Raw genomic sequence first — 27,540 nt, forward strand, 5'->3', positions numbered from 1 at the left:
TTTTCCTTGCAGTGGACATGAACTGCTCTTTGATGGACCATCAGGGGGCCGATAGGGGCCGATGAGATGCCCCTCGTCCACACTCTGGAGTCTTGGCAGGATCAGACTGGTAGGCCAGCCCCCCGCCATTGCTGGCTTGCTTGGGGTGCCCTGGACGGCGCGGCCGAGACCAGCCTAATGGTCCTCAGTGGCTGCTCATCCTGGTCTGCAGCACAGAAAGGGACGGGGCCCAAACCTCAGGTTAGACAGATACCTGTGCACCGACAGACCTGACCAACAGCCGGAAACAGAACAGTCCTGGTTGAAAAATAACCAATAAACCAACAAACCAATAACCAATAAACACAGAGAAAGAGTCAGCGGAGGCCGAGGTCTGCTGTCTCTTGGGTCCACCCCGGGGTTGGCACGCATGCCGGGAGGAGCTGGGCTGGCCAGTGTGAGCAGCTCTGCAGCTGAGCCATTGGGGGCCCGGTGGAGTCCTCACACAAATCAAAGCGAGTATGTGTTGACGAGGTACTGAGCTCGCAGTGAAGGAGCTGCTAGCAGGTTGCAAAGCTGGCGGGGAGGCACTGCAGGCCTCGAGGAAAGGAGAACCGCCGTCTCCTGGGCTGGCCGGGCTAGGCCCGGACCTGCGGACGTCCTGCAGGATGAAGCCCTGCATCTTTGTCTTCTGCTATGGAAAGAAACCTTTGCATCTTTCCTGGGCAAAAATGAGCAAGTTGGTACATAACTTGGCAAAGCATGGGAAGAGAGTGAGTCAAAGGCCAGCCCTCCCAGACCGTTGCGGGGGACAGGCCTGTGCCCCCCAGGACACGAAGGAATGCGGGTCAGCAGTTGGCTTATTGCCAGGCATTGGTGCTGAGTGGTCTGCCTCCGTCTGAGCTGATGGGTCTCGTGGGCTTGCTCCCCTCTCCGAGCCTGCCTGCTTGTAGGGCCTTGAGGGGCCTCCCATCCGGCCCTTTCCTGACCAGCTGGGGGCTGGGGAGGCCCGAGGGATCTGGGGCTTCCCTGGCCCCTCTATGGCAAGAGCGGCATGTCCGGTCCACCTGCCGTTCTCTGTCCTGCCTCCCTGCTCCTGGGGTTCAGCCCTCCCTCTGCCCCCAGCCTCTCCTGTAGGCTGAATTCCCAGCGGACCCCTCACCGGCCAGGGTCCCCAGTGAGAGGCTGGCCCTGCAGCTGGGCCTGGTGAGCGTCAGCCTGTGTCCTGTGGTCTGCAGGCCGGGAAGGCCAGTGTCCGGCACATGGGAGCCTCCCCTCACAGTGCCCACTGTAGGTCCAAGGGCCTGGAGGGGCTCATGACCTGCCCGGCCTGGCAGGATGTGAGCTCACAGCTGTGGCTTCTGAGACCTCCGTGGGATTCTGGGGCGACCTCAGTGGGACTGGTGCACGGCAGCTGGCGGGGGGTCGGCCTGGGGAGGAGCTCAGCCCACCTGGTGCTGCTCGCTCTGCCCCCACCTCCGTGCCAGCCTAGGATGCCCCGGTTCCATTGGGCCACGGCCCTCAGCTGACAGCCTGGCATGAACAGTGTGACTGCAGGCCGAGGATCGGGATGTTAGACACACACCCCTCCTCTTCCACCTGTACAGACCCCTCGCCCACACAGTCGGGGCATGTGGGTCTGGGTGGGCTTTGAGGATGCCCTGGGGGAGGTTCTGGTGTGGGGTCCAGCTGGACACCCGGACAGCTGCACACTAGGCAGGTGGGGATGGGCGGCAGGGCTGGCGAGGACCTGCCCTGAGGCTTCCATGGGGCTTCAGGGGACCTGGTGCCCACCCAGCTGCGTCTGCAGTGCTCACCAGCAGCCCCTGTCATGTTTTGTCCTCTGTCCTGACGTCCCCCTGGAGGTGCGGCAAGCCTGCCAGATGAGCCCCTGGACTTGGAGGCCAACAGGCCTGGGCCTGATTCCTGGGGACCGCACCTAAGGCCTTTCACCCCTCACCTCGGCCCAGCAGCTTGCCCTGGGGCCCCGACCCCTCCTGGTAGGAGCCCAGAGCCCCTCCTTCCTGGGCAAACTGGCTGGCCAGCCCTCTCCCTGGCCTCTGTTTCAGGGAAGTCAGTGTGTCCCCCCACTGGCTTATTGTGGGAGCCTCGAGAAGTGGTGGGGAGGCTCACGGCTGTGACCTCCCCAGGGTCAGGCATTGGCGAGGCCGGACCCCATCCCAGCCAGGCACCCCAGGGAGGAGGGGAGCGGGGCCTGCAGCTGTACCACCTTCCAGGAAGAACCGCTGGGTGCTCAGTAATGGGTGTTCCCAGGCCCTAAAGCTGGCCCTTGAGTTCATCAGCTTTATTTTTCATATCAGTAATTACTTTTATGGCCCCGGCTGTAAGCCGCGGCCCGTGCTGGAGCGGCGCAGGACTCCGCCCCCCTCTCCTTTACACACCATGACGCCTCCGTGTGGCACGAGGGCTTTGGGGAGCACTGGGTTTGTGGTTAAGATTCTCACACTGGAGCACGAGGACAATTATGTGTAGCTTTTATTCGGCCCCCAGGATTCTTACTGCATTATCCATATTTCCTTTAATTTGTGGGATTTCTAGTAAATGGGCTTAAAAATAGCTCTGGGCATGATGCCAGGCAGATGCGGGCAGCAGGCATCTCTGTCTCCTCTAAAGGCAGAGCAGGGTAGCCCCCGTGTCACTTGCGCCTGTGAGTCCCCTGAGATGGCCCCACCAGTGCACCCCAGGAGGAGCAGGGGTGCGCCAGCCCTGGGGCCCCAGCTCCTGGACTCCTGGGTCTTGGCTGCAGCTGGGGGCCAGGATCAGGGTGTTTGGGGTCTGATTGGAGGGAAGGAGGTGGGTGTGCACAGCTGGGCTCTGATGGGGGCCGGGTTGGGCAGATGGCGGGTCACCTGCCATGGCTCGTGCAGCTGAGCCCACGGGGGCCCTGAGGTCTGTGTGTCCGATGCCCTTCTGGCGCCCACTTGTGGGTGTTGGTGCCGTCCAGGGCGCTGAACAGCCGGTGTGTCTTCACCCTTCTCCCAGGCCCAGAACCTCCCATTCTGTAGGTCCCTTGGGTGCGTCTCCCTGCAGATGGGGAGGGCAGTGCGGAGCCCCCACCCCCACTCCACCTCGCAGGGCTGAGCCGCTTTGGGGCTCAGGAGACCTGCCGTGCCGGGTCCTCCAGCCCTCCAGAGGCCAGGTGTTCTGCCACGATCCCTGCTGATCTCAGGCTGGGACATTGCCCCAGGGGTGGGGGCAGTTTTCCCTTCTCCACCATTCTCAGCTGCTGGGTGAGCCTTGCATCGTTCTGGACAGCTGAGCAGGTGGAGGGCTGGTGCCCAGCAGGACAGGAAATCAGGGCCAGTCCCCATCTGGGGACTGAACCACATGCTGGGGGAGTTCCGAGAGCTGGGCACCTGTGTGGGGTGGTCACACAGTGCCGGGAGACCTCAGGAAGGAGATGGGACAGGCTGGCTGGCCCTGGGGAGGGGGTCCTCAGGTGCTGTGGGCAGCCCCCTGTGCTGCCCCCCGCCCCACACTGGTCTCTTCAGGGCCAGCATGGGTGAGGTGGGCTAGGCAAGTGGTCCGCCCCCAGCTCTGGCCAGGGGGTTCCCCGGAGCTGGGCTGGCATGGTGTGGCCCCCGTCTCTGCGTAATTGTACCCCCACCCCTAGCGCTGATTTAGGATTTCTGTGTCTGTCTGATTTACATTCGATTTTTAAGTGTAATTAGAAATGCGGGGAGCTTTGTGTTACCTCGACTATTTATGGCTCGACATGCAGATGAGGAGAGCCGTGAATATTAAAGGCGGGGGTCCTTGGAGTCGCTGCTGCTAATGAGCTGGGTGCTGCACAGGGCCTGGTGCGCTGGACTGCCCGGAGGCAGCGCCCGGCCGGGGAGCAGCCCTCGGGACCGGCTGCAGGCAGCCCCCCTCAGTGCCGAGCCTGGGCCGAGGGGAGACCCTGCTGCTGCCCGTGGGAGGAGGAGGGCGTGCTGCACGCGGGGAGCTGGTTTCTGAAGTTATTAAACCGTGCCCAAGGGAGACACTCTTCAAGCTTACGGTATTTAAATTACAAATACGGGTGAGAGAGATTGTCGGCTCTGCTCAAAACACTGCTTCGTTCTTGGGAAATACTCTGCAACTGTTCGGGCTGCCCTCAGGCCCCTGCCCTGGGTGACCCGCTGTTCCCCACCTTTAGCTTCATGCCCTGTTTTCGGCCCCCTGACCGCACACCCACACGGAGGTCAGAATATTCCCGAATGGAGAGTCAGAGGCTGGCATGTTGATGGCGGGCTGTCCTGCCTGCTAGGCGGTAGAGGGTCAGGGGCCACAGGATGTGGGCTGGGCTGGACCACACAGACCCCTGGACTGCACCATCATCAGAGCCCCCTGTAGGCCACGCGTTGTAGAACACAGGACCCGCTGTCCCTGGTGGGGTGTCTGGCCTGTCCTGGCCTGACCCCATGGTCCTGCCCTCAGGGTCTGGGGGTGGGTGTGCCGTGTGGCGGCCCTGATCCTGGTGGAAGGAGCCTGTGTGCCAGCCTCTCTGAGGACCAGTCCCGCGTCTGGCTCTCCTTGGGGCGGTGAGAGGACTGATAAGTGCACATTCTGGCACACCGCCCTCCTCCACTTGGAAAAAAAAAAGCTTTCAGGCAAACACTGGTTACTGCAGTTAGAGCCGCATCACAGCCCCAGGCTGCGGTGCAGGCTTCCCAGGGGCCTGGGCCCCCACCCCTCGGCACTGGGACTCCAGTACAGAGGCTGAGGTGGGCATCATCTCCACCGCAGTCCTGAGGATGCACCTCTGTCCAGCGGGGTCGGTCCTCACTCTCCAGAGCTTGCCTGGGGTGATGTGTGCAGAGTAGGAAGCCGGAGAGGGTGGTACAGTGTGCAGGGTGCAAGCTGGCTCTCGTGGGGCCTTAGTGCCCTGGAGGCGAGCACACAGTAGCTGGTGCCAGTGGCTGTTGGGGACCGGGGGGAGCGGGGGAAGCGGGGACGGCTGGCCTCCCCGTCAGCCTCAAGGTGGCTCAGCCTTACTTTATGATGCATTGAAAGTCTAATGCAAACCTGAGACCCAAACCCATCGGTGCCTCGCCAAGCCCAGGAGATCAGCAGGGCTGCCTCACTGAGAATAGTGGGCACCTCAACCCTTGAGGGGTCAGCCTTTGGGCCGCCCCCAGGCTCTCAGAAGAGCAGAGGGCACAGCCCAGCCAGGGCATTACCCAGATGGTGGCAGCAGGTTCCCTCGTGCAGGCCGGCAAGGAGCCTGTGCCGTGATTGAGGAGCGGAGGTGATTGCTCTGCAGGCTGCGGTCCAAAGTGAGCAGCCCGCCTGCCCACTGCCCCTCCTCTCTCTTAACAGCCTCCAGTGCACAGCCCGGCTGCACTCCTGACGCCCCGATGCACGTGTGTTCTCGGAGCAACTTGCCTGCCTCTGCGAGACACCGTCCCGGGGGATGTGGCCGCTGGGGCCTTGCACCAGACTCCAGAGTGCTCTGACTTTCGGGTGGTGTCCTTGTTACCAGACTGGCTTCTCCTGAGCTGGCAGGGCTTGGCAGCTGGGCAGGGAGGAATCCCGATTGGGGCAGGAGAGGCAGGGTGGCCAGAGGGACCCCTTTCTCCCCACCAGGGCGTTTCCTGATGCACCTGCCTTCCTCCTCTCCAGCTGGGGGTGTGTTTAACAGCTGTGTACTTGCTGAGGTCCAGACCTCTTATTAGATTGGTGAAATTAAATCTTGTGCAATAATTTTATTTAATTTCGTTTATCTCACCTTTCTGTCCCTTGCTGGTGTTGATCCTGTGGAAATTAAACATTGCATTCCTCTGCCTGTTCTGCAAGGGCCTGGGGCCTAGGAGTACGGGCACGTGGGGAGCGGTGGGGTCCCAGCTGGGCTTCTGTGGAACTCTGGCCAGGACCTGTGGACTGTGGAGCCGTGTCCTGGAAGCTGGCTTCTTCTGGGACTGCCCACCCTCTCCTGGCTCCCATGGGAGGCCCTCGGTGTGTTTCTGGTATCTGCTGAGACCCTGCTCCCCCAGGTGCTTGGCGCAGGGACCCAGGTGCACTTGGAGTCCAGCATGGCTGGCCCTGGCCTGGCACCCCCCGAGAACCTGGACTCGTCAGCATCTTGCCTGGGCCCTAGGGCCTGAGGCCCCTGTCACTCCCTCAGACCTTGTGTAGGGGAGTGTCTGCAGATCTTGGGGCCACTTCTCCGTGTCCACCTTCGGCTATGCTGCCTGCAGGGGTGGGGAGGAGCTGTTGACAGCCTTAAGCCCAGGGCCTGCCTGGATCCCCCCTGTTCCCAAGGGAGGGTCCACAGAGAAGACCCCCCTGGCTGTCCATAGTTTTTCATTGTGGGGGCGTGTGTGTGTGTGTCTTGGCGTCTGTGTTAGGTGGGGAATGCCTGAGGCTGCCACGGCCGCAGGGACTGGACTCTGGCTTTGTGGCATCAGCGGGGGTTCCCCCAAGTGGATTCCATTCTGAAGGGTGTTATGTGGAGGAGGGTTCTGTGGTACAGTGGCTTTGAGGATGGCCAAGGTGAACAAAGTTAGGGATCTCTGATCTGATCTCTGATCCTGGCTCTTCAGAACCTTCTGGAAGCCAGTGGGCATGGCAGGTCAAGCTGTGGAAGGAAACAGAACAGGTATTGCTTGGGAAGCAGGGGGTGAGGGAGCAGGCGCAGGGAGGTGGTCCCAGTGGCGCTGGCCCGCTTCAGGGAGAGGCGAGGAGGCCAGTCCAGCCCAGCCCTTGGCGCGTCCCCCTCTGGCCATCGCACGCAGGGCGGCTCCTGGTTTGGCGTTTTGCAGCCCTGGGTGCATAAACCAAGCCTTTATTTTATTCTTTTCTCCTAAAGTTCAGCTTTGTTTTGTCCGGCCGAGGTTTCTAAGAAAGCAACCTAAAACCAGCTTGTGCTGGTGCTCATAGGCTGCGGGGCGGCGGCCTCACCTGAGAAGGTGGCTTGAGGACACGGCAACTGTTGTCCTAGGTCCCCAGGGACCAGACGGCCCGTCACCTTTCAGCAGAATAATGGGCCCCCTCTGGGTGAGCAGTCTGGACCCCCAGCTGTAGGTCTCCGGCCTCTGAAGTGTGGACTCTGGCTGAGGCCGGCGGACGCTGACAGACACCCACCTGGACCTCTGCTCTGCCCTCCTCCCAGGTCTCAGCAGGTGAGAGTCCCCAGTGCAGCTTACTGGGGCGAGGTGTGCCGGCCTTGAGCTGAGGGCCTTACTGATATTGGGCTCTGTGATGACCTTCTGAGGTCGCCTGACCCCTAATTGACAGGTGTGCATACAGATGTGCGGTCATTTGCTGAGGCCTGGCTTGTCTACCAAGTGGCTGGTGCCAGGCGTGGCATGTGGGGTGGTGCCTGGCAGGACCCAGATTTGAACCATACTGACAGGCCCACGGTTGGAAGGCATACAGGCCCTGAGGGCCTCACACTGTCCCCTCCTGTCAGCTAGGACCTGTGGCTGGGTGGGCACATGACGCTGTGTCCCCTTGTCTTGGGGCCATTGGTTTTTCTGTTTGCTCCAGGAAAAGGGGACCACTGGGATGACATAGCCCAGTCTGGGGACCCCACGGCTTCTGGCAGGAGATTCCCCAAGGCCAGGCCTCTCGGGTCCAGATAAAGGTGGGCTGGTGGGGTGGTGTGCAGACCCGGGCATGTGGGCCTGCTGCCGCCTGGGGCAGCAGGGAGCAGCGGTGCTCCAGCCACAGCAGGGGCTGTCCACGGCCCCGTGCAGCTTCCCAGAGGGAGTCAGGGCCGACGCCGAGGGTCTGGTGCCCTAGGCCTGGCCCTGAAGCCTGCCCCACTGCTGACCAGGCTCGGCCAGCAGCCCCTCTGTGCTCAGCCTGCTCGAGCACCCACTGGACCTGCGCTCCTTTAATTTGACCTGCCGATGGGTGGAGGCTGAGCCCAGGTTTGAAGCCTGCCTGGTGTGGGGTGGGGCTTGGGCAGGAGGCCTGGCCCCCCAGGTGCCCAGAGCAGCCGGGGGGTGGGGGGTGGGGGGAGTGCGTTGCTGTCAGTGCTCCAGTCACAGTCATCGCCCTGTGTGTGGGGGCACAGAGCCACCTGCCGATTGCACCTCCGGCCCTGCTCACACCTGGGCTTCTTCCTGCTCCCCTTCAGGGGCTTTTTATCTGGTCTCAGATGCTGAGTCCCTGTTGTGTGAATGGGGAGGCGCCAGATGGCCCTTTCTTGCCTCTGGCTGCTGTGGAGAGGGGGCCGGGGGAGTTGCTGCCTGTGGCCCAGCCTCCCCCGACTCCAGCCGCCAGTTGTCAGGTGAGGGGGCAGTGCTGGGTGCTGTGGGGGACAGACTGGCCCTCTGCAGGTTTGCCCCTTCTTGTAGGCTGAGTGTGCTTCTCTCAGGCCTCAGTTGGTGCCAGGAGGGGAAAGTGAGGCTGGGCGGGCCAGTGGTTTGTTCCCAGGCCCGCACAGTCCATCAGGTGGAGGCGGGAGCCTAGAACAAGGTGCTGTCCTCTGGAGCAGGACAGGTGGTGCAGGGCAGAGCCGCCCCCTCCCCAGGGAAGGGTCAGGAGAGGTCAGCCCCCTGGAGCCCCCCAGGGCAGCCCAGCCGCATTTGTTACCTGGGGGTGCTGCTGGGCTGGCCCGTGAGGGGCTCCTGGCTGCCCGCCTCTGCCTCCACGGGCCTGGCCCCACTGGGCTCTCAAAGTTGCTTTTTCACAAAGGAGCGGACGCAGGTTGGAGGGTTAGGGACAGGGTGGCTTCCCTGGGCGAGATGGGGGTGTCCGGTTGGGCCTGCTGCTGTGGGACCCCAAGGAGAAGGAGGGGGCACTGTGGGCGGGGTGCCAGGTGCCCATGGGCCCTGGACCTCTGCCTTGCCCATCCATTTCTGGGCCTCCTCTTCTCTTTCTGTCTCATCTTCTCATCTCCCTCCTCCTCCCCCCACCACCCGTGCGCCCCCTTGCCCCTCCCCGAAGGAGTTGGGCGGCTCTGCCAGCCCTGCAGACTGTTTGGAATAGTTTAGATGCTTTGACACTCGGCTGTACTGGATGGCAGGGCGGCAGTTTACTGGGTAATTCATATGCAAAACTGCACTATAAATTTCCAGGCTGTCTCAGTTGCCGTGGCACCACGAAGCATTGCTCCGCGTACAGTACAGTATTTCTGCCATCTTTGTTTGCATTGCAGTGAGTCATCAAAAGTCTGTCTTGTACCAACACCCGGAGCCGTGCATTCCTCTGGCACCAACACTCCACTGTTTTTAAAGCTGGGGCTGGGAGCTGGCATTTACTTCAGCTCCCAAATCAAAGGCGGCTATTCATTCCCGAGAGCTGCCTGAATGTCCGTCTGCATCCGGCCTCTTCATTGAGATGCTGTGTGCTGCCCCGGAGAGCTGGGCTGGGTGCAGCTGAGCTGCGGCCGCTGAGCCCAGCGCCGAGACTCTCTGCCCCCCCCCTCCCGGCTCCCCACCCCAAGGGCTCCCGCTCCGTTTGCTGCATTCCCGGAGCAGCTGGCGAGCCTACCCCTGCCAGGCTGAGCAGGCAGTTGCCGGGCCACTGGCAGCAGCAGCCGAAGGTAGGTCTCCCCCACTGGCCGGTGCCACCCGGCCGGCCGGACCCGCAACTTCTCCGCAGCGGGGGCATTGCGGGCTCTCCTGCGAACGGACGGCCGCCCATCCGCCCAACTCCTGTTGCCGGGGTCCTGGTGCTCCGCCTTCCTTCGCCCCTCCTGCCTGCCCGGCGCCTCTGCGGCCGCCTGCACTTTCCTCTGCGGGACAGAGCGGCCCTTTGTGCGGCACCGGCTCGCAGAGTTGGGCCAGCGCCTTCTCCGGCCCGTCCGTCCTCGGCACGCATCCCTGATCGGGCATCAGATCCACGTTGTGGGAGCCCCGTCCCCAGCCTAGGGGGTGCCTGGCAGCATTGGGAGCCCTCCTGGTCCCTCCCCCCAGTCTCCCCATGACCCCTTTCGTCACCTGGGCTGGGAATGAGCCAGCAGCGATTGGCCGGCTTTGGAAGCTGGGGGACTGGGAGGGTGTGCGGTGGGGCTGCGGCAGGCTCCCGACTCCTGGTCCAGCCAGGTCCCTTCCGGCCGCTCGGGGTCCTGGGGGAGCCCCTGTGGTGCGGGACGTCCTCTGCCGGGAGGGGGCAGAGGTGGCAGAGACCTTTCAGACCCGCTGGGTTCTCCTGGACTCTGCTCACTCTCCAGGGTGCCCCCACCCCTTGCCCACCTCTGCAGGGGGCCAAGGGGACCGGTGGCTTCTGGGCCACTGGGCAGAGCTGCCTACTTGCTGGCCCTTGGCATGCTGCTCTGAGGGAGAAGAGGGAAAACAAACCAGAAACCAGAGCCTCGAGAGACCCCCGGGGGACTTCCTCGCTCTGGGCCCCTGTGCTAACTTTTTTCCCCCTGGGAGAAGAGTTGTGCAGGCGGGGGCCTGCTGCCCCAGCCCCTCCCAGCCGCCACGGGGTGAGCTGCCCTGGCCCTGCCCTTCCGCCCATCCATCCTCCCCCAGCCCTGCTGTGGGGCAGGCCTCTGTTCTCATCTGCTGCTGAGACCGGGTGTCCCCTGGCCCCGAGGGCTCAAGCTCTCTGTGGGGGGCTCAGTGGGGAATGCATCTCAGGGCTGCCAGCATCCCGTGCTGTGCTGGCCAAGTGCTGAGCCGGGGTCCGCCAGAGCAGGTCGGCCCCAAGACCTCCTCTGGGTTGTTCAGGCTTTGGGGGGCAGTGGTAGAGGAGGCCATGAGTGAGCCTGGGCAGAGCGCTTCTCCACAGCCCTCCGTGGGGCGGGATATGGAGCTTGGCCCTTAGCGGGCGGGCCGCAGCCCACCCGGGACCCTGACCGCAGTGTCTCCCGCACCCTCTTTTCCGCAGATGTGTCCCGCTTGGGCCGCCCCGTGCTGAGAGTCCGAGGCGTGCCCGCTCGCACCCACCCGCCATGTCCCAGATGCTGCACATCGAGATCCCCAACTTCGGGAACACTGTGCTCGGCTGCCTCAACGAGCAGCGTCTGCTGGGCCTGTACTGTGATGTGTCCATCGTGGTCAAGGGCCAGGCCTTCAAGGCCCACCGGGCTGTCCTGGCCGCCAGCAGCCTCTACTTCCGCGACCTGTTCAGCGGCAATAGCAAGAGCGCCTTCGAGCTGCCGGGCACGGTACCGCCCGCCTGCTTCCAGCAGATCCTGTCCTTCTGTTATACGGGCAGGCTGACCATGGCGGCCAGCGAGCAGCTCGTGGTCATGTACACGGCCGGCTTCCTGCAGATCCAGCACATCGTGGAGCGTGGCACGGACCTCATGTTCAAGGTCAGCTCGCCCCACTGCGACTCACAGACCGCCGTGATCGAGGATGCCAGCCCCGAGCCCCAAAGCCCCTGCACCCAGCTGCAGCCAGCCGCCGCGCCCCCTTATGTGTCCCCCTCTGTGCCCATCCCGCTGCTGACCCGAGTGAAGCACGAGGCCGTGGAGCTGCCACCCGCTGCCGGCCTGGGCCTGGCCCCCAAGCGCCCACTAGAGACGGGGCCCCGGGATGGCGCCACTGTGCTGGCGGGTGCTGGGGCGGTGGCGGGCGCGGCCCCTCTCAAGCTGCCCCGGGTCTCCTACTACGGGGTGCCCAGTCTGGCCGCCCTCATCCCCAGCACCCAGCCGGTGCCCTACTCCCAGGGGGAGCGGACCAGTCCGGGGGCCAGCAGCCTGCCCACCACCGACAGCCCGACCTCCTACCACAACGAGGAGGATGAGGAGGATGATGAGGCCTACGACACCATGGTGGAGGAGCAGTACGGCCAGATGTACATCAAGGCCACCGGCAGCTACGCAGGTAACAGCGGCGGGAGCCTGGCCCCATGCTGCTGCCGTGGCCACCCGCCGGCGGGCAGGGGTGCAGCCTAGGTCCTGTGTGCATGCACAAACCTGACCCTTGCCCTGTGGCTCTCACAGCCTCTCTGGGACGTCGGGGGCCAGGACAGCCCAGTAGGCTGCTGTGCTGGTGTACGGGGGGGACCCCAGCCCAGGCGGGACGAGCTAGCAGGAGCAGGGCCCAGGTCAGTCTCGGGGTCTCAGCTGAGGACTGGAAACTCGACACTGGGTGAGATGAGGGGTCCTCTCGCGGGAAAGGGTTCAGCCGAGTGAAAGCTCGCTGGAAGCTGCAGTGGGTGTAGGACGGCCTGGGTGAGGGACCTGCCTGAGGCCCCAGTGTCCCTCTCTGTGAAGTGCCTGGCACTCTGAGGGGCCCAGCAGGTCTGTCTTGATTACCTCTGACCTCAGCCCTTTCCCTGCCCATGTGGATTGCCTTCCCTCTAACCCTCCGTGAAGCCAGAGAGTACCTCGGGCCCGCCCGAGCTGCCCCCCACCCTTATTTTTTCGGGGGGCTGCCCAATTGGGACGTATAAACCCAGGCTGCCCTAGCCTGAGAAGCCTGGTGTCACAGACTACATCACAGGGCCTGAGACGCTTTGGGATTTGCTGGGCAGAGGGTCCCACAGCTAGACCCCACATCAGGTGCCCCCTGCCTTCTGTGCTCCCCGAAAGCTGGCCATGCGCCTAGACCTGCTGCCTGCCTGGTTTGCATGCAGAGCCCATGTCCAGTGGACAGAACGAGGACATGGTGCTGGCAGGAAGTGACGCCCCAGGCTGGGGGCCTGGGGAAGCTGGGTCCCCAGATGGCTGAGGACTGGAGGGCTAGGTCTCGGCCTTTGGCTGCTCAGCCTGGGTCTGTCTCAGAAGCTGTATGTAGTAATATCTGCGAGATTTCCACAGGACACTGGCAGGCAGATCCCCCTTTTTAGTGGTAGAAGGAAGAGATAGGCCAGTGTTGCCGATATCAAGAAACCTGCAGGCTCCGGCTCGGCCCTAGTGAGGGCCCGCTGGGCTCAGGCCTCGCAGGGACCTCAGGGAACCTGTCCTGCCATGTGCTGTTTCCTCTGCTGCCTGCTGTCGGCCACTGGGGAGGTGGGGGAAGGGTGCTCCCAGGCCGCAGTGGCCCAGGACAGACCCCCACAGTCCCTGGACAGGGCTCTGGAGAGGTCAAGGCAGCGGAATCTGCCAAGGGCCCGGGGTCGGGGACTGCCTGCTGGTGGCCCTCGATGGTGCACCGTGGAGCCAGGAGAGGTCCCTGTGCTCCAGACGCCTCCCTGGGGTCCTTTCTGCATGGCCGGCTCCTTGGGAGGGGCTTTGGGCCTTCGCACGGCTGGAAGAGTGACGGCCTGGATGGACAGGTGTTGGGTCACTGGTGCGGATGTGTGCCGAAGCCCGGCTGAGTGCGCCTGTCCCTCACCTGGACAGTGACCCACCTGTGCCCTCAGGTCTCCAAGGAGCCAGTGGGACGGGGCCGTGGAATGACCAGGGCGGAGTTGGGAGGCAAGGCTGCCCCGAGCTGCCCCGCTGTCTTCACGGTGACTGGGCTTCTCACCAGCCACCCACTCCCCTGCCCTCAGACAAGGTGCAGGGTCCTGCTGAGGCTGGGGGCACAGGCCCCCCAAGGCTGAGCGTCTGCGGGGCACACCATGCCTTGGTGACAGGAGGGAGTCCTGTGGCCATCAGAGCCCCTTGCCCCACCTCGCCGGGGCGTTGGAGGTAGGATGGGGTGGTGGGGAGCTGGGAGTCCCAGGGGCAGCAGGGCAAGGGGGTCAGCCCCGCCTCCAGCCGGCCCAGGATGCTGCACTCCGGGCTTTCTCCTCGGTGAGCCCGTAAGTGGGGCAGGGAGGGGGGGGTGATTTCTTGGTTAGAATCTAGGTTACTGGCAGTGACGTCGCTGGCCGTCGCCCAGCACTGGGCGTGCTGGGCAGAGGGTGTGGGGGAGGGGGTCGTGGAGGCGAGCAGGCACAGGGGGCTGTCCCCAAAGGCTGGCCGCCCCTCGGGTGTTGACTTCCTTACCCCGGGCCACCTCAGTGGCTACAGGGGGCTGGGCAGGGCTCTCTTGGAGCAGGTGGAATCTGGAATGTTCTCCGATGCACCCCTGGGGCGTAAGGAAGCTTGGGAGGCCCTTTTCCTTCCTGGCCTCAGGTTCCCCACCTGCCAACAGAGAGGTTGGCCTGAGCAACCTTCAGGGGTCTCTGGCCGGTGCTCTTCATGCAGGAAAGCACAGGGTGCCCACCAATGAACTCGGTCTCCGTCCTCACGCCCACGAGGCACCGTGCGGCCCCCGTGAGACGGGCCTCTGGCTCTGGGACTCAGGGCGTTAACTGTTACGGATGAAGGCGGCTGGCTGTCGGCCCCCTGCCGCAGCCCCCGCCTCTTTCCACCCCGTGCACCCTCCGTTCCTCTGGGTCCCTTCTCGTTCTCTGGTGGAGGCAGAGTAGGGACCCCCGGGTGGTCTCTAGTTTGTGGCTCTTAGGCAGGTCCTGAGTGGGGGTCGGTGGGGCGAGCGTGCCCGACACTCTGCCCTGCCTTGCAGTAGGCTTGCCCTGCCTGGTCTCAGGGCTGGGTGCCCTCTGCCCACAGGGTGTGGCATGGGGGCAGGTCCCCTTGGGAGCTTTGTGAAGCCGCTGCTCTGGCCTTGAGGGTCGGAGGGTGTCTGCATGTCAGCTGCCCTGCTGGGGTGAGGGGCCTCCCCAGTCAAGGCGGGGAGAGTGGGGGGCGCTGCGTTGGTCTAGGGGGGGTGGGTGAGTCTGAGGGCCGTAAGGGGTCTTCTCCCGGGCTCCACCAACCACGCTCGTTGGACACTGACCAAGTATTCAGTCGTGGCTGGAGTGGCCTCTGTCACCCCAGCCCGGATGATAACGAGGCAGGACAGGCACCCCTGGGCCCCAGGAGTGAGGGCCGGGCAGGCTGTGCCAACAGGGCCAGGAGGAGAGGCGTCTCCATGCCAGCCTGGGGCTCCGCCCCTTTCTCTGTTGGGTAGGGAGGGCGCCACCCCTGGGCAGGCCGCTGCACCCTGGGCCAGCGTCCTGAGCACCTTGAGCGGCAGGCCCAGCCCGTCCTTGACGCAGCCAGATGTTACCCCCCGTGGGTGTCTGAGACAAAGGCGCCCCTTGGTGTTGATGCACCAGCCGTGTGTCACCATGTTAACCCTTCCCAGGAGGGGCCCCTGTGGGTGCTGTGCTGGTGGCCCTGAGTGGCCCACTGGGGGCAGGCTCTGGCATGTGCAGCACCCGTGTTCCTGGGCTCTGCCTGCTCCTACAGAAGCTGCTGATGGCTCCTGCCTGCCCCGGAAGGACAGGCTCCTGGGCCAGCCCTGCGCCTTGCCGGGTGCTTCCAGCATGACCCGTGAGGTCATCACTGCTGCTGTCCCATCCTATGGATGGGCCGAGGCTCGGGCCTGGCCTGCAGCTGTCCCCATGTCCACCACAGCACAGTGCCCTTCTGCAGGCTCCCGCCCGGCGTCCAAAGCTCAAGGGCTGCCGCTTGGGGGTCCCACACAGCGGGGAGAGAGCTGCATGTGCTCTACACAATCTGACGTACCAGGGCACAGGTGATGAGTTTGGTGGTGGCAGCCCATCAAGTGCCATTGCACAGTCAGGATGCAGACCCTTTAACCCCAGCGTGTCCCTGGGTCCTTCCCCCTCCGGCCCTGGGCCCCTGGCCCCACCTACTGTTTTCTGTCCCTGTGGCTTTGCCTTTTCTAAGTCTCCGGAAATGCAGCCATACAGAATGGAGTCTTTTATTTTCCACCTTTTTCACTCCGTGTTTTCAGATCCGTGCATGTGGTTCTAAGGGCTGGTCCCCAGTTCCCTTGGTCGCTGACGTCCTCCTATGCCGTGGACAGATATTAGGGTTTTTATACATCTCTGTGTTCAGTTTGCTGATATTCTTAAGGAATTTTTCATCTGTGTTTGTTAAGGTTAATTATCTGTAGTTTTCTTATACTGTCTTTGGTTTTGGTGTCAGGATAGTGCCAACCTTATGGTCCCTTCTTTGTTTTCTGGAAGAGTTTATGTAAGTTTAATGTGATTTCATCAGGTCCTATTACCTGATGACCAGACAGGGTTTATCCCAGGAATGCAAGGGCAGCTCAGCATTTGCAAACTGACTGATGAAATACACCACCTCAGTAAAAATGAAGGAGAGAATCCACATAATCATTTTGATAGGGGAACAAAGAACATTTGATAAAGTTCAAACCCCATTCACAATAAAAAAAAAATTCCTTCACTTCTGATGCCTCCTGGGTCTGCATTGTTTTGTTGTTGTGAATTGTGGAAAGTTTTTGATCACAAATTTCTCATTACTTTAGATATAGAACTAATCAGATTTCTCTTTGTTCCAGCCATGGTAATTTGTATTGTTCATGGGATTTATCTATTTCTGAAGTATACTTTGATATTAATATAGACAGTCCAGCTTTCTTCTGTACAGTGCTTGTGTGCTGCTGTTTCTTTACATCTTTCTGCTGTTAACCCGCCAGTGTGTTAAAGTGCATTTCCTAGAGACTTCACGTGGCTGAGACTGAAGCACGAGACCAGCTCCATAATGGAGATACGGGACTGTTTCCTCACCCTGAAAACTCCTTCGTGTGGCCCCTTTGCTCTCTTCCTTCCCTGTCTCCTAACTCCTGGAACTACGGATCTGTTTCAGGCATAGGGATCCTGCTGTGTACCTTTTTAGGCACAGTGTTCTAGACCATTTGAGCTCTTGTGTGAATCCCTCGTTCGTTCTTTATTGCTGCATAGTATTCCATGTGTGACCACACCACAGTTCATTTTTCCATTTGCCAGTTAGAGGACATTTAGGCTGTTTCTAGTTCTTAGTAACCATGGATTAAGCTGCTGCAAAGACGTGCGTACAGGTTTTTGCATGCCCTGTGGGGTTCATTTCTCTTGGGTAACTTAACCTAAAAGTGAAACTGCAGGTCACTTGGTGAGTACATTTAACTGTAAGAAATTGGTCAAACTCTTGTCTAAACTAGTTTTGTTATTTTACACTGCAACCAGCAGTGAACTGTTCCATGTTCCCACCAGCACTTGGTTTTGTCTTTCTTTAAAAGTCATTCTTGAAGGTCTGAAATAGTATTTTCACTGATTTTAATTTGTATTTCTCTAATGTCTAATGATGTTGAACATGTCTCGTATGTATTTGTCATCTTTTATCAACTCTGGTCCAAGTGCCTCTGAATCTTTTGCCCTTTTTATTGGGTGAGTATTAAACATACAGAGTATTGTTGAGTATTGTGCATTCCTTATATATTCTGGAGAGAAGTCCTGTGTTGGATGTGCCACTCATAAACATTTTCTCCCAGACTGTCTTTTCATTCTTACAGATCGGGCTTTTGGTGTTGCATTTAGTCTTTATCTAACAAGATAAGAAGAATTTTTTCTCCTTTTCTTGTAGATGTTTTATGGCCATGGGTTTTCTACGTTGCCTATGGCCCATTTTGAGTTAATGTTTGAGGTATGGGTTAAGATTCCTTTTTTTTTTTCTTCCATTTGAATGTCCAATTTTCTTTCGAAGAAATTTTAAATATGGAAAAGAGCCCTCTGATACCTACATCTTTAAGTCCAGTTCCTCATGTTGTGTAGATTGGTGTTTCCATCTGATTTCATTTTCCTTCTGTTGGAAGAATTTCCTTTAACATTTCTTACAGTCCTAGTGATGGACTAGTAATGAATTCTGAGAAATTATAAAGGGTCTTTATATCACCTTTTAAAAAATTTGCCTGATTGAAGTATAGTTTATGTACAACAAAACCTGTTTTCGTTGTGCAATTGTCACCTTCATTTTTGAAGGGTATTTTGACTGGGTATAGAATTCTAGACTTATTATTGTTATTAATTTCCTTTCAGTAAAGGATATCCTCCTGTCTTCTGAATTGCATTCTTTTTTCAGGGGAAATCGTAGTCATTCTCTGCACTCCTCTGTACGGATTGTACCTTTACAGGCTGCTTTTATCTCTGGTTGTTAGCCATTTGATTACAGTGTACCATTGTGTAGTTTTCTTTGTGTTTATTCTGCTTAGGTTTTGTTGAGCTTTTTGGACATGTGGGTGATGCCCTTATTTCTTCAAACATCTTTGGGCCTCTCCCCCCAGAACTTGAACTAAACACGTTTTTACCCCCATGATCATGGAGGCCTCATTTATTCATCTCGTTAGCCTTTTTCCTCTCTAAGCTTTAGATTGAATCGCTTGTGTTGTCATTTCTTCATGTTCATTAATCTTCTGCAGTTCCATTTTGTTTTTACTTATACCTTCCATTTCTCCACTCACTGAGTTCCGTTTTTTTACATTGCTGAAGAAGTTCTGATCATGTTTATAGCAGCTGGTGTTAAAGCCTCTGCCAGTGCCATCCTTGTTTTGCCTGATTGGTTTCTACCAATGGATTTTTCTCCTTAGGATTGCCTTTTTGTGGTTCTTCGTGTATCTACTAATTTTTAATGGATACGGGACATTGTGCAGGGTACACTGTTGAGCACCTGAAGTTTCCTGTGCTGAGTCTCACAGTGGGGCTAAGTTGAATTCCTTAACGAGAATGATGCTGAGCCCCTTTTCACAGTCTCAGCCACTTGGACGGCCTCGTTCATGAGGCGCCTGTTTGATTCTGGCCTGCCTGTTGGTCGTGTGAGTTGTCTTCTTTTCCCACATCTCATGAGTTTTGTATACTCTGAATAGGCCTCTTTTGCCAGACCTATATGTCATAAATATCTTCTCCCATGCTGTAACTTGACTTTTCATTTTCTTTTTTTTTTTTTTGTAGATAATTATTTTTTATTGAAGGGTAGTTGACGCACAGTATTACATTACTGTAGTTTCAAGTGTACAACACAGTGATAAAACATTTATATACATAACTCTAGGTTCCAGCTATCGCCCTACCAAGCTGTTACAATATCTTGACTATATTCCTTACGCTATCCATTACATCCCGGTTACTTATTTATTTTACCATTGGAAGTCTGTCCTTTTTTTTTTTTTTTTTTGTGAGGGCATCTCTCATATTTATTGATCAAATGGTTGTTAACGACAATAAAATTCTGTATAGGGGAGTCAATGCTCAATGCACAATCATTAATCCACCCCAAGCCTAATTTTCGTCAGTCTCCAATCTTCTGAGGCATAACAAACAAGTTCTTACATGGAGAACAAATTCTTACACAATGAATAAGTTACATAGTGAACAGTACAAGGGCAGTCATCACAGAAACTTTCGGTTTTGCTCATGCATTATGAACTCTAAACAGTCAGTTCAAATATGAATACTCATTTGGTTTTTATACTTGATTTATATGTGGATACCACATTTCTCTCTTTATTATTATTATTTTTAATAAAATGCTGAAGTGGTAGGTAGATACAAGATAAAGGTAGAAAACATAGTTTAGTGTTGTAGGAGAGCAAATGTAGATGATCAGGTGTGTGCCTGTAGACTATGTGTTAATCCAAGCTAGACCAGGGCAATAAAACATCCACATATGCAGAAGATTTCTCTCAGAACAGGGGGGGTGAGGTTCTAAGCCTCACCTCTGTTGATCCCCAATTTCTCACCTGATGATCCCCCTGCGACTGTGCCTGTCTTAGGTTGTTCCTCCCTTGAGGAATCTTACCCGTCTCTGGCTAACCAGTCATCTTCCGGGGCCATACAGGGAAATGTGAAGTTGGTAAGTGAGAGGGAAGCCTTATTGTTTGAAATGGTTAGCTTTCTATTTCTTTGCATGGTTATGCCCTGTAGCTTCTATGCCCAGCATCTGTCTTGAGGTATCTTTACCACTTGGAAGAATTATGATACTCGGTAAATTTGATATGAGGCACGAATTCTATTTAAGGGTTGTAATTAGGAAGGAAGAAGAAAAGCTATAGAAGTAGCAGGCGGCAGAAAACATGGGAAGATTGATTATTTCTTTGACATATCTTCTTGTAGAATAACTTCAGCATGTATAGGTTTTAAGCTACTACTTAAATTGCTCACACACATTAACATAATAGGAATATAGTTACATAACCAAAGCATACCTGTAATTACCAGCCATCTCCAGTGAAACCAAAAAAACCAGTTAGGCACCTTAGGCATTTGTGAAAACTTATCTATGATATGGTGGATATTGTCCGACTGAACTTAAACAGTCTGAGAGAATTCAGATAAACTAGAACAACCCGTTCCTGGGGACTGTTCACATCCCTTAAGTTCTTTTAACAGTAAATAGTCTGTAGTTGTAAGATTTTGGAGCGCTACAATTTGCACTTCTCCTAATTCTTGGTTGAGTTCCAACAGTATAGATCCAGTCAAATTTGTTGTTTTACTGTATGCACAGGCCAGCTTAGATATCTCCTTCCTCATTCCCATGGCAAGTCCAGGAGCTGGTGGGATGAGTGCATCTACAGCTGTAGCAGTGCGTGGATCTTTGTTGGGGTTTTTTGATGATCATCTTCTGGCATGAGTCTTCCAGAGAGTGCTGGTGTTGGAAGTTCTTTTTCATACTGTATCGTAGTTCATTTTCGGGGTAGCCCAGTTAGGCTTTGATCTTCTGTATAAACACAAACAGACCCTTTGCCTACACTTTTATATGCCCTTTATACCCTTGTGTAGAACTCATTGGAGGTTACCACACAGGAACTGCCCTTTTTTTGTTTGTTTGTTTTGTTTTGTTTTGTTTTTGGTATCACTAATCTACACTTACATGATGAATATTATGTTTACTAGGCTCTCCCCTATACCAGGTCTCCCCTATAAACCCCTTTACAGTCACTGTCCATCAGCATAGCAAAATGTTGTAGAATCACTACTTGCCTTCTCTGTGTTGTACAGCCCTCCCTTTTCTCCTACCCCCCCATGCATGCTAATCTTAATACCCCCCTACTTCTCCCCCCCTTATCCCTCCCTACCCACCCATCCTCCCCAGTCCCTTTCCCTTTGGTACCTGTTAGTCCATTCTTGAGTTCTGTGATTCTGCTGCTGTTTTGTTCCTTCAGTTTTTCCTTTGTTCTTATATTCCACAGATAAGTGAAATCATTTGGTATTTCTCTTTCTCCACTTGGCTTGTTTCACTGAGCATAATACCCTCCAGCTCCATCCATGTTGCTGCAAATGGTTGGATTTGCCCTTTTCTTATGGCTGAGTAGTATTCCATTGTGTATATGTACCACATCTTCTTTATCCATTCATCTATCGATGGACATTCAGGTTGCTTCCAATTCTTGGCTACTGTAAATAGTGCTGTGATAAACATAGGGGTGCACTGATCTTTCTCATACTTGATTGCTGCATTCTTAGGGTAAATTCCTAGGAGTGAAATTCCTGGGTCAAATGGTAAGTCTGTTTTGAGCATTTTGATGTACCTCCATACTGCTTTCCACAATGGTTGAACTAACTTACATTCCCACCAGCAGTGTAGGAGGGTTCCCCTTTCTCCACAGCCTCACCAACATTTGTTGTTGTTTGTCTTTTGGATGGCAGCCATCCTTACTGGTGTGAGGTGATACCTCATTGTAGTTTTAAGACTTTTCATTTTCTTAATGTAATTTTGGTGTAGTGAAGTTTATTTTTTCTTTATCAATAGCAGATTTTTAATTTTGCTTAGGGAAATCTTTCTTTACACCTAGATCATTGTGATGTTCCTCTATGTATTCTTTTTTTTTTTTTACGTAAAGCAACTTTGATTTGAAATTATTTTAAATTTATAGAAATGTTTCAAGATAAATACAAAGAATTCCTGCTTACCCTTCACTGAGACTCACTAACTAGTAAGAATTTGCCACATTTGCTTTATCATCCTTCTTGTCTTTACACATACAGGGTTTTTTTGTTTTGTTTTTCTGAACCATTTGGGAGCAAGTTGAAGATAATATGCTCCTTTGCCACAAGATACTGAGCATCTCTTACAAGCAAAGACATTCTCTTTCATAAACACAATACAGTGTTCAAGACTTAGGAAATTCGGTTTTGACACGGGGCTGTCATGTAGTTTACAGTTCATGTGTCCGTGTCCCCAGTCATCTCTGTTGTCCTTTATAGCAATGCCGTGGTCTTTCTGATCCAGTGTTGAGTTCAGAGCCATACGTTGCATTCGGTGGTTGTCCTCTTTGGTCCCTTCATTCTGGAACAGTTTCTCAGCTGCTGTCCTTCGTGACCCTTTCCTCTCTGAGGAGTACAGTGTAATTATATGGTAGCCGTCCCCATGCTTGGGTCTGTCTCGTTTTGCTCATGACTGGATTCAGGTTGAGCATTTCTGCTGGGATCCCAGGCGGTGGTGCTGCGTCCTCAGCGGGTTGTATCAAGAGGCAAATGGTGCACTTGGCTGTGTTTGCAGTGTTGCCTTTCATCGCTCGGCTGTGGTGACCTCGGCATCATCAGCTCCTCACCCGCCACATGTCCTAGTCACTGATGATTTTTGCCAGGATCGATCACTTTGATGGGTGCGGAATGGTTATTTCTGACCCCATAGCTCCTGCTTTTATCGGTTGGTGTTCTCGTGGGGAAGGGCTTCCCTCTGCCCCCCACTTACTTGCTCCATTCTGTCACTGACTGCTATTACTTATTTAGCATTAGTATAACTAGGTTTTTTTTAAGCATTTCCCTACTGTCCTGTTGAGCAGAACATTCCAGGCTAATCTTATACTTTCTGTTCCCAGCCTAGGAATCAGCTGTTTCTCATTTTAGTGGGGTTTGGTGGTATTTAGAAACCAAGATCTTGGCGACAGGTTTGCTTAATGTTGCTGGGGTGTCTTGTAGCCTTTTATCAGTCTGAGCTAGGAATTACATATGTAAAAATCATGAGTCCGTGCCAGTATCTCCAGATGTGATTCAGCACCCTGGGGGCCTTCCCTATGCCTGCTTTTCCCCATGACAGGCCAGGTTCTGACTCCTGCTTCCTTGTTAGAGGCGTTCACATCTGCAGCATATCTGGAATTGACTTTCTTCGATGCAGTGTGACGTAGAACCCGAGATTCATCTCCTTCCTGTGCAACTTTCCAGTTGATCTGCACTTTCCACCGAGCTCGTCCACCCACCGTGGCACTGGGACATCCCGTCCCCTCCGTTTATTAGAGACATCTGTAAAATATGTGATTCTGTCTGAACTCTATTGTGTGTCAGCTTCTTTGCATCCCCTGTGTCAGGACAGATCCTCTTAATTTCAACCCAGTGCAGCTCTCGGGTTTCTTCGCACAGTGGATATGCCTTGGCCATCTTTATGTGCCTTTCAGGGTCAGGTTGTCAAGTGCCACACAAATACCTGCTGGGATTTGGCTGGGATTTCATCGACTCTCTGGCTCCATCTGGGGTGAGCTGATGGGTAGCCTTACAATATTGGGTGTATCCCTCTGTTTACTTACATCTTCAGTTTTTCTTGGGAATATTTTGTAAAAGGATTTCTGCATTCTCTTATTAGATTGATTCCTTGAAGTCAGTTTTTCTGTTTTAATCTACATGGTATTTAATTTCTATTTTTTTTTATTGTTGCTAGTACCAGGAAACAAAGTCGATTATTAAAAACAACCAATCTGGCCACCTGGCTCAATCATCCTTGTAGTTTACCTGCAGATCCCTCTGGATTTTCTCTCTGCACAGTCATGGCATCTGCCGACAGTGGCAGTTTTCTTTCTTTCGTCTGTCTTTATCCTGTTTGTCTTCTTGCCCGAGTGTCCTGGCCAGAACTTCCTACCCACCCTTGACTCATTTCCAAAGTCAGGAAAAGCTTTCAGTATTTCGTCTTTAGTAGGCTGTTTGCTCCGGGCCTTTTTGTGATACACTTTATCAGACCGAGGAATTTCCTTTTCCTAACAGTTTATAAATAAATGTTGAGTTTTAACAAAAGCTCTTTCTCTGAAGTTGAGGTGGCAGCATGGTCTCCTCTTCTGGTTAATGTTGTGAGCTACACTGATTGCCTTTCCAAATAGTACAGAAACCTGCCCTCCTGGAGTGAGTGCGGCCTACTGGTGACGAAGCCTCTGGGTTCAGCTTCCCTTGTTCTGTCCCTCTGTGTGGCTCTCCTGAGGTGTCAGGTCCTCCTGTGTTAGAGGCCTGGAAGGGGGCCCGAGGCAGGGAAGGCTGTGGAAGGCCTGGTGTCCAGCAGTTGCTAAATAGAGGGAACACTCTCCCTGGCCAGAACCTGAGCAGGCCTCAGGGCTCTGCAGAGGGTGACCCCCTCCCACACTTGTCCTGAGCTCCAGCCTCAACGTTGGGAAGCCTGCTGAAGGCCTCCCCCGCCTCTCCCCACCCCACACCCGGCACACTGAGTGTGGGCGCTGGTGAAGACACCTCAGAGGAGGCAGGGGGTCAGAAGAAGGGCCTGGACAGCCATGGAAGCCCAGTGGTTTATCAGCTCGGTGACTGGCCGCCGGCAGTGTGGGTTGAACCTTGCTTTTCTGATTTGCTGATACTTTCTTGAGGACTTTTGCCACCACGTGGATGAGGCGGCTTACCCTCTAAATTTCCTTTAATGTCTTAAGTTCTGCTGTCAAGTTTATCTGGCCTCCTAAAATGAATTTCCCTGTTTTTTTAATGATCTGGAAGACTTTGTGTCTGACTGGGCCATGTCTGCCTTCAGTGTGGGAAACCCTTCACAGGTGTGCTGCTGGGCTCCGGAGGCTTCTGCAGGAAGGACGGGCAGGGGGCCTCTTCCCCTCCCGCCAGGTGCGGTCCCCTGGGCTTCTCTGCAGGTTTGTCAGCCTCGTCCACTTCCAGACTTACTGGTGTGAGTTTGTTCCTACTGTCCTCTTAATGTTTGTCCCAGGGAGTGGCAGATTGTGACATGGAGCATGCCTGTCCCATGGCCTGTTTTTGTACAGCCCACAAATAAAGGATGCTGTTTATAGTTTTAAAGAAAGAAAAAAAAGAACAGAAACGAAGAAGGATGTGCCCCAGGAGCCAGACATGCTCGGGTGTCCCCAGATGGCCTGAGGCATCTGTCTGGCGCTTCGTGTTAGAAGTTGTTGGCTGACCGCTGTTCCGCGGGCTGTGCCATGCTGCACAGGGACCTCACTGCCATGAATTTGTGCCTTTTGCCCCATTTTGTCTTCGTTCAGACTTGCTAGACATGTTCCATTACGTTGGTCTTTTTCAAAGAACCAAACTTGGGGATTTTTTCTCTGTCACATAAACTTGCATATGTTTTAATTTCAATTTGCTTCTGCCTCCTCTGGCTTTAATTTGCTATTCTTCTCCTAGTTTTTGACATGGCTCTTTAGATTGTTGATTTCTCAGCCCTGTAAGATATATGCAGGCAGGGCTGTCCATTCACTGCTCAATCTGTCTTCATTCTATCCAACACATGTCATATTTTCATTGTCATTCAGTTAAAAATAGATTCAAATGTATGAATGGTTTCTTTTTGCCTTGACACTTGAGTAGTATCGTGGTGTGCTGCTTAATTCCCAAACATGTTTTGGGTTTTCTGATCTTTCTGTTAAAAGTTCTGAATTAAATTCCCTGTGGTCTTAGAAGGTATTCAGACCACTTCGTGGCTCTGAGACTCACTTGACCCCGTGGTGCATGTGCACCGCAGACAACTCTGCGTTGCTCAGCCTTATAAGCTGCCCCAATACAGTAAAATCTCTTGCTCTTTTAAATTTGTTTTTATCTTCTGTTGGCTGAGGAGATGGCGGCTGTAGATCTGCCCATTTCTCCTTAGCCTCTGCCAGTTGCTCTGAGGGTGTGATTTGGGGCGGTCATTCCCGTGGGCTGGGCCTGCCGCTGCCCTGGTCCGCTTCCCGCCATGGGACTTTCTGCTGAGCACAAGGGGCGCCTCTTGCTGTGAGCCTGCGTGGTCTGCATGGCCGCCGGCTGCTGTTGGCTTTGCCTCCAGCCCTTTTCCGTCCTTTTCAGATGGTCTCTTGGGCTTTGTCATTTTATCCGACCTTAAACTTTTTTCGTCAGAGTGCCGGTCATCCCGGGTGATGGCGGCCACCTTTGGGTCTCCTCTGCCACGGCAGGAACAGTTTCCCCTTCGTGCCTCTGAGCTTCGGTGTCTCTGTTCCCCTTCTCTCTGGTGAGTCATCCGTTGTATTCTGTGATTCCCCTTCCCCACCTGGGAGTGTGCACACGGCTCACTGCGGGGCTGGCGGCCCCAGCATCCCTCCTGACCTTGAGTCGTCCTTACCCAAGACCTGCCTCTGCCCCCACCCTCGACACCAGCTCCGTGCGTGTGGATCCGTTCTGCGGACGTTGTCAGCCCTGCCGCCGAGCCTCTTGTTGTTTTAAATAGTCGTGTTTATATTTATCCGCACGTTTATTTTCTCCGCTTGTCACTTATTCCCGCTCCGCCCTCTCGTGCTTGTCTGGGAGGACTTTCTCCATGCGGCGTCGTGTCTTTGATCAGTTTGGCTCTGGGCCGCCGTGCCTCACCTACACGCCCTCCTCTCCTGCTGGGCACCGGCTTTTGCCACACCCCGCGTGGCCTGTGCGATTAGTTCTGTTTTCCGACTTTGCAATTTCTTTTTTCTTTTTCTGCTAAGGTCTGGATATTTGGCACTGAGTTATTTTCCAGTTTACAAATCTCATCTGCTCTATTTGACTTCCTCCTAAACCCATCCTGTTTCTAGGAGTTGATCCTTTTTGCAGATTCTAGTTTTCTGGTGAAACTCTCTCTCTACCTACCCTCCTTGCACAGAGTAAGAGCACCTAATGCAAAGGCAATATCTGCCTGCTGTGGATCACCTGTGGGTCTGGGATGATGTCTTATCACCTGGTTCTGTTTTCTCATAGTCCTGGTGATTTTTTATTGGAAGCTGGACATTGTATGGAAACATGTTCGCGAGTTCTAAGCAGCGCTGCTCCACAGAGGGTCTGGGGCTGTCGTCCAAGGTCTGCACGCAGGATTTGGTCAAGTGACGCCATGACTGCCCGGAGTGAGTCAGGCTGGGTGCTCCTGGGTTGCCCTGTTCCTGGACCATCGCTGTTTCTGGGTTGCAGCTGGAAGCACCCCCTCCTCGGCAGGCCCTGAAACCCAGGGTTTGTGCAGCCCGTATGTGAGATGCCAAACTCCTGACTCAGTTTTTTTACTTTCTTGGCCTTTTGTTTTTCTGAAACTGGTTCCATACACATGCTGCCCAGTGGCCAGCAAAGACGTTGAAGGAAAGCAGGGTGCTCACGCCCAGGGTGCCAGCCAGTTCTGGGGCCGTGGCCCTTGGGCGTCTGCAGGTCTGGGCCCTGCCGCCCCTTTCTGCTCAGCCCCACGGCGGCTGTCGCTCTCCCCAGGCCTGGCCCCAAAAGTCCAGGCATCTTTCTTTTAATACACGGATTGCTCAGCATTGTTGCCGAGGAGGGCCTAGTCCACGGTGGGCGCTCTGGGGTATTTTACAGGTTAAATGCTTTGACTTTTGTAGGGCTAATGTATCTCATCATCTTGGAGAACACAGATCATACAGTGGCGGGTTGTTCCCATCCACCCGCTGGCCTCCCCGTTTCCAGGGCCGCTCAGCCGGCTGGGTGTTTGATACACGCACAGAGTGTGCATGCACGGGTGTGTGCACGCTTACACAGTTCCCTTCCCAGTGGTGTTTCATGGCAACTGGTGTCACTGGACATAGTGGCCTGGTCTGTCCAGCCTATCTACAGGGGACAGGGAGGCTGCGTGTGTATTGAGCACAACGCCAGACGGCCTGAGGAATTGACGCTGGACGGAGAGCTGAAATGGATGTGGTCAGGTGGGCAGTAAGACCCCCTGCTGGGATAGGGTTGCCAGACCAGTTCGGGCCATGTGGGGTCTCCCAGGGCCAGACTTGGCCTGGGAGAGAAAACAGCAGAACCCCCTGGGCCTGGGCAGGGGTGGCGGCAGCCTGGAGC

The 27,540-nt window shown here is 55.4% G+C and overlaps 1 protein-coding gene across 4 annotated transcripts in view; it reads left to right on the forward strand.

Moving 5' to 3' along the window:
• The window catches only part of NACC2 (NACC family member 2), a 61,151-nt gene that overhangs the window by 19,855 nt on the left and 13,756 nt on the right, over positions 1-27,540 (forward strand). For 3 of the 4 annotated variants that reach the window (XM_036901543.2, XM_036901546.2, XM_036901544.2), the window contains exon 2: positions 10,768-11,711. In XM_036901543.2, coding sequence (XP_036757438.1) covers positions 10,832-11,711 — 880 coding nt within the window. In that variant the 5' untranslated portion in view covers positions 10,768-10,831. Of the gene's footprint in view, positions 1-9,356; positions 9,476-10,767; positions 11,712-27,540 lie in introns of those variants that run through there. The other variant, XM_036901545.2, reaches the window with a different exon arrangement.

The sequence above is a fragment of the Manis pentadactyla genome, chromosome 3 (assembly GCF_030020395.1).
Source record: "Manis pentadactyla isolate mManPen7 chromosome 3, mManPen7.hap1, whole genome shotgun sequence".
Lineage (NCBI taxonomy): Eukaryota > Metazoa > Chordata > Mammalia > Pholidota > Manidae > Manis > Manis pentadactyla.